A 7141-nucleotide genomic window follows, 5' to 3' on the forward strand; every position below is an offset into this window, starting at 1 on the left:
CAAGGCGGGGAGCTGAGCCAGCACAGATAGCTGGACAAGAGTTGGAGCTCACATCAGATGTAGGCAGGCATGAGCCCAAGGCCTAGGGAAGGAATAAGTAGGCTGTGGGGTTGGTGGGGGATTGTGCACTGGGAATAGTACAGGGAGGAGCTGGGAACAAAGGCAAGGCCAGGGTAGAGTTCCATCCAGAGATGGAGCTGGTTCAAAGCAAGAGTCAGTGCTCATGGGACCAAAGGGCAGACATAGGCTTGAACATTCAGCCTTACCAAAGAAAGCAAAGGCAAGAAACAGGAGCCACAGAAGAAGTTGGGCTGAAGCCTGAAGGAAGTCTGGTGTTGTAAATAGGAGCAAGGGAAGGGTGGAATTCTGGGGGAGACTCTTTCCAACTCCAGCTGCCTGTTATTATGGCTCACACGTTCCAGGTACAGAGAATTCAGTGTCCAGAGTGTCCTGAAGGAACTCGACAGCTTATAACCAAATGCCATGCAGGTTTCTGGATAAGGTGTCCCAACCAGCATCCTCCTTAAGATACCACCACTGCTCCAGTGTCTGTAGCCTGGACTTAAAAGATCATTTGACTGCTAGGAAGCCCTTTCTCTCAAGAACTATGGCTTACTGAGAAAACAGGATCTCTGCCATAACTGCCCAGATAAGCAATACAGAGTTCAAATACTTCTAATGCTATTGGTAAAGCATTTGTCATTTCAAACTATTGGGGATAGATTCTCCAATCTTTACAGATGATTTTTAATCCTGGAGGATATATGTACACAGACACACATCTCATTCCTCATTTAGATATTTACAATATGTATACAGTTGACCCTTGAACAATGTGGTGGTTAGGAGTGCCAACCCTCCATGCAGCTGAAAATTCATGTATAACTTTTTTTTTTTTTTTACTAACAAGTATTTTATTTGAGTAAAACCATTATAATGGCCATTAAAATGATGTGAAATACAATGATCACTCTGAAAGGAAGTTACAGCATCACTGGATTTACAGAAGAGGAAGCAGCAAAGGTGCACATTTGGAGGTGAACATAACATTGTAAAATCAACCCACATTAAATACCATAAAAGTAAATACAAAATGCAGCATTATTTACATATGATTGAAAAGGAAGGGAACATTGCAGAGTTAAACTTTTGTATAATGCGTGAATTTTGACCTGGTATGTTTAAGTTAGCAAAAAACCTTAGAGTTTGTATAAAATTACTGTGTGCCTTAATCCCACCTACCACTAGATCAAGACATTGAAACTGAGAATGATTCCTTCCTGATTTGACAGCTTTATACTTGATATCCCTCTAAAAAGAGACCAAAACGATTGTGAAGATGATTCATACCTATAGAGTAATTACAAAGTACCACAGTCACATAATAACAAAAGCCAAATGAAATATACTATAACTGTTTTCCTTTCAACTGCTACTATGTACAATACATCACAAGTAAGCATAGTTGTGCATTTAGGAGCTGATTGTACTACTTCTGTAAAATATTAGGAATGAGCACATCTGAGTATAGTGATACTTGCTTACCTTACAAAGTAAAAGCAAGCATTTTCTATGTAAAATTTTTATTTCTGTGTAAAACAAAGAACTCCTGAAAGTCAAACAAGGAAAAAATTCACAACATTCAAAGCACTATTAAGTCATGAAATAAAGAAGAATCTGAGGTAGAAGTCAAGTGATATAATCCACAACCTTTTTAGGGGGGCATTTATTGATATTTCCAGCAGCCATCATATCTCTCCAGTAAGATCTAATTTTAAAAAAGTCTCAAGTTCCAAAAAATCAATCCACTCTCTACAATCAGATGTAAAACTATGACCAACAGAAAACACAACATAAACTTTTGTCATGTTAACAGAGTAAATGGTTTTACTAAAAGCTGCGGACATCTCTATCAGTAGTAGCCATAGGGAGGCCATTGGTTGTAACCATAATGTCCATATTGATGGGGGTAGTAAGGTTCTTGTCTGTGCTGTGGGTAATTGTTACCCCAGGATCGTCCATGCCACTGATTGGATCGATTGTCACTTGGCCACCCCCGTCTGCTATGCCTACCTCTAAACTGTCTGTTATCTTGCAACCGATTGCCTCTATTTCTTTGGTTCCCACCAGCTCTGCTATTCCATTCCTCAACAATTGGAGGGGACTCAGGAGGGCGTTTCAGGTATTCCTGGTACTCTTTGTCATCTTCTTTGAATCTACTGGCAAACATCTCTTCAAAATTTGGAACAGCTTCAGAAGTGTCAGTCATTCTGAAATTCCCAGGGATTTGAGGCAGCTGTACTGTTTAATGTTTAGATTGTTTAGATCTCCGGCCCAGAGCACCGTCACAGGATCTCCAGACCCCTTCAGCTCTCCAAGGTAACAGGGCCACTTTCATGTATAACTTTAATGTCAGCCTTCTGTATCTGCGGTCAACATCTGCAGATTCAACCAACCAGGGATCATGTAGTACTGTGGTACATATTTATTGAAAATATAAGTGGACCTGTGTGGTTCAAACCCATGCTGTTCAAGGGTAAACTGTTTGTATAAATATATTTATATATCTATATCTACATATATATGTATACACACATACATTTATAATGCCTATCTTCTTTTTTGGTTTGAAAAAGTATTTTATTTTTTATTGAAATATATTTGACAGATAACATTGTGCAAATTTAAGGTGTACAAGATGTTGATATGATACATTTGTATATTCTTATATGATTGCCACTGTAGAGATAGTTAGCACCTCTATCATGTCACATAATCATCATTTTTTTTTGTGGTGGGAATAATTAAGATCTAGTCTCTTAGTGAGTTTGCTGATTATAATACAATAATGTCTATATTCACTGTACTCTGCATTAGATCTCTATGACTTATTTATCTACTAGTTGCAAGTTTGTCCCTTTGATCGACATCTCTTCTATTCCCGCCACACCCCAGCCCCTGGCAATCACCATTCTACTCTCTTTTTCTATAAGTTCAGCTTTTCTACATTGCACATATCAGTGATATTGTACAGTTTTTATCTTTCTCTGACTTTTCTCACTTAGCATAATGTCCTCAGGTTCCATTCATGTTGTTGCAAATGGTAGGATCTCCTTCTTTCTCATGGCTGAATTTTCTGCCTATCTATCTATCTCGAATCTTCTTTAACCACTTGCCTACCTTTTTCTCTTAAAATTTTCTTATAAAATATGGCGCCTCTGGATTAAGGTCACCTTGACAATTTTTGTACTCTATACGTGTCTTTCAGCTTGTCACTGGATTTAACATAGACTAGAACATGGCATGTCTCATGGAAAGTTTTCATAGGCTCTGCCATTCTGTGGTCTCAGCCAATACTGTACTGAATTGTTGGTGGGAGCACAAAGCAAGGTGTCTAACAATCCAGGCGACCAAACAGCTCATAGACAGTGGCAAGTGTGGCCCATTACATGTGACTTTCTGCTCTAAGTCCTCTCTGCCACTAAGAAGTTATTGAGCTTCAGAGTCACTGGCTGAGTCTTGACAAAGGCTCTCCTTGACCAAACCTTAGTTAGGCTCCTTTAAACCCTTTAGGCCTTGACCTTGGTGTCTGTCCTTGTTGGGCCAGCATCACCCAGTCACAGCAAGAATCTTGCTAAGTTGGTTTAAAGAGAGCCCCCTACCCTTGATATCTGGTCATCCTCAATATAGAAAATTCCACATTCCCCAGCTTCCCCCAGGTGATATATGATCACCTTGGCTTGCCTTCAGCAAGAGTTCTATCAAGTCACTTTAGGCAGAAATCCCCCTCACCCTTGTAGATAATGTAAGTAATCCTTTCTGTAATTTTCCACCCCCTGACCTCCACCCTTGACTAGAAATCCCCACTTGTGCATGCTGTTTTGGAATTGAGCCCAGTTCTATACTGAGATCTCTTTCCCCCCATTGTAACTGTTTCTGAATAAAATATAGTTTTACCACTACAACTACCATCTAGCTCCGACTTTAACAGTCTTAGGTTTAAAAATTTCTGCCACAGTTGCCTTTTAAGCCCTTTGGCTTACATTTTGTTTGTGCAGAATTCTGTAAATTAAGATGATAAAGGCATGAGTTACAGAATCACATAGACCTGTTTTGAATCCCAGCCCTTTCATCTGCTAGCTGAGTGACATTTTGCAGAATACTTTATCCGCTGCACCTCAATTTTCTTATTTGAAAAGTGGGCATAACCATACTGATCTAATAAGATTATGAGGAGTAAATGAAGTAACACTTGCAAAAATGCTTAGGACAGAATAGTAACAAAATAAATGATATTATTATCATTTTGGTGGGATTGCCCAATGAGAAGAAACATTGGAATGTTTTATAGCAAGAATAACTGCTATTTAAAAGTGTTTCTTTTTTCATATTCTTTTTCATTATGGTTTATTATAGGATATTAAATATAGTTCCTTGTGCTATACAATACAGTTTATCCATTCTATATATAATACTTTGCATCTGGTAGTCCCCAAAAATGTGCATTTCTGGTTTTGGAAATATCAGGTCAGCTTGGACCAGACCTTCTTTTTCTGGAAAGAACCACTTAATGGCTTTTCTCAGAATTGCAGATATTTAGTAACAAGCTTACCTGTTTATGTAGCAATATGAAAATTCTGACATTATAATCAACAAAAAGAATATGCAATTGAGTATACAGTAGAACCAAATACTTATGATTCATGCTATAGGAAAGATATAGTATAAAGATAAAGCAAATATATGAAATGCAGATGTATTACAGTGGTGGAATAGGATTTTATTTGGTCAGACAATGGCAACCCCTCTCTATGTTCTTGGTAGATAAGGATTGCTGGTTGGTGTATGTGGGATGGGAAGAGGGAAGGCATATTTACACGGGGTGCCAAGAAACTTTTAGAAATCAAAGGGATTGAGATCCTCATCTCTTCCCTTTTGAAGTTCAATATTGTTAGAACATCTCTGACCTCATGGACTGAGGTGTTTCCAGTTGAAATCATTGACCAGGAAAGGAGACCAGGTTTCTTCCACCCAGAAAGGAAGTCGCTGTGAAGAAGGGGAGGGTTTAGGCTTGTGACACATGTCCCAAATAAGGTCCTAGATGGTGATGGGGAAGACTGGGTTGGTGTTGCTCATCTAACCCTCAGAAAAACTCTACAAAGCGGGACCTGGTGTTTATCCCTGTTTTTCATTACAAAACTTAGAGAGGTTAAGAAATTGGCCCAAAGTAAGAGTGCCAGGAGACAACTAAGAGCTGAGACTTGAACTTGTCTGTCTCTAGGGTCCTTGCATCTCACCACTATACTCTATGTCCTATCTGAGACCTTTATATGGTTTTTCTCCTCCTCAGGTGACAAATCAAAGAAATGCTAGTTGGGGTTGAGGATTAAGACAAATACTCCAGTGAGAAAGGTACTGGTAATTAGAGAAAGAGAACCCAAAAGGGCTTTGTGGTTTCCTGGCCTCCTGCAAGAGGGTAATGATTATGTGATGTAATCCACATTCTTGCCTGACTTCTGGAAATAAAAAAAACAAGAATTTTCAAGATGATTGCCTAAGATTAAAGGTCATTCTGTGGCCATGTTTAGTTGTTGGTTTTTTTCCTATGAAAACTTGATCTTTCCGGACCTTAATGATCTCATCAGTAAAATAAAAGGGTTGTACTAAGTCATTGTTTAAGGTACTTTTCATGCTTTAATGTTCGTGAGTGCCCGAATTTATAAGCTTTTTCTGGTATTTAACCTTTGGCCTTAGCCTCTTTAGCTCTATGATCAAAACTGATAGACTCAAAGTTTATGTGACAGGTAAGGAAGCCAGGACAAAGGACTTAAGGAAGGTTATGAAGCAGGGAGTCTGGCAGCAAAAGGTTTCACAGCTATTTATTAAATGGAGTTGAAAGGAAAGAATTCAGGATCTCAGAAACCAGTGGATAAAACCGAAAAGGTTGAAGTTCAGGAAAGGCTTTCAGAGGGATTACATAGAGAAATGGATAAGATTTGGTTATGCCTTAGATGTTAGCAGGCTGCAATTAGATTGGCCAGTGTGAGTTAGAGGAAAGGATTAGCCATCACAGGGGTGTGAGTGAGTAACAGATTGCTGTGCAGCTCCCCTATCTCACAGCTCCAGCCCCAATCTCTTGGAAGATGATGTAGCTGCTGACACCATCACCAATAACTCTACTCGCAACTACACAAAGCTTTCTTAGTCTTAGTTCAGGTGAACCAAAGAATAGATACCAACTGAGTAAAAGAAATGTTAAAAAAAAAAGTCACGAAAACACAGTTGGGAGCAGTTTTACTCTGATCTGTTTGAGAGAGTAACCACTTTCTTGTCCTCCTCTTCCTTCCTTCTTTCTTCACATCTTCCTTCTTTTTGCTCAGCTATCCACTTCTTTCTCCTTCCTTTCTCTGAAGTTCCTTTCCCTCACCTCTTCATTCTTTCTTCCCCCACTCCCAGCACTTACAACACCATGTTTAAAAGTCCATGCTGGGCATTGTGGCCAACACAAGATAAAGGAGACATAGTTCCATTGTCTCATATTGCTCTCAAGCAACAAGAGAGACAGACACAGACAAAGAATGCAGTAAATCAAATTTGTAAAAATCATCTCTCGGGTTTCTTTCCCTCACCTCCACCTTGTCGGTACAGACCCATTCCAAATCTGCTAAAGTTCTCTCCTCCTCCTCCTCTTCCCCTCCCCATCCTCCTCCCTTCTAAAGCTTGCTCTAAGGATTAGATGACTAATGGCTAATGATTTTCCCTAAGCTAGGAGAAAAAAATCTCCTAAGATTCACTGTGTCATACCAAGCAAATTCCAGACATATGACCAGTCACTAGCTGGGGCTTCCTTCTCTTTTTATTAAAACAGATACACAGAGTGTTTTAAAAAATAAGTTTTAGCATTTGGTCCTTTTATTGAGTAATGATAGTATTTCCAGGACTTTACTGAATGCTTACCATGTGCTAGGTACTTAACGTTATTTCTAATCCTTGTATTATCACTCCGCTGCTAACATCAATTCATAGATTGATAACTCAGAGAGGTTAAGTGACTAGTCTGATGTAAAACAGCCAGAAGTGGAATTAGAACATAAATCTAACTCAAAAAACCCAAGCTCTTTTCACTACCTCTGTGCTTTAA

General features: G+C 39.1%; 1 protein-coding gene across 1 annotated transcript; it reads right to left on the reverse strand.

The window, feature by feature from the left end:
* Nucleotides 1-1912: 1912 nt before the first annotated feature.
* Nucleotides 1913-2334, reverse strand: LOC132353158 (RNA guanine-N7 methyltransferase-activating subunit-like protein). Its single transcript, XM_059904132.1, has one exon. It carries the CDS (start codon nt 2267-2269, stop codon nt 1913-1915), a length of 357 nt encoding a protein of 118 aa, XP_059760115.1. The 5' UTR covers nt 2270-2334.
* Nucleotides 2335-7141: the final 4807 nt, after the last annotated feature.

Source organism: Balaenoptera ricei, chromosome 1 (genome assembly GCF_028023285.1).
Source record: "Balaenoptera ricei isolate mBalRic1 chromosome 1, mBalRic1.hap2, whole genome shotgun sequence".
Taxonomy (NCBI): Eukaryota; Metazoa; Chordata; class Mammalia; order Artiodactyla; family Balaenopteridae; genus Balaenoptera; species Balaenoptera ricei.

Bases quoted from the DNA above. Each gene is read 5' to 3' on its own strand.
- LOC132353158 (XM_059904132.1), bottom strand. From the start codon at position 2,269: ATGACTGACACTTCTGAAGCTGTTCCAAATTTTGAAGAGATGTTTGCC.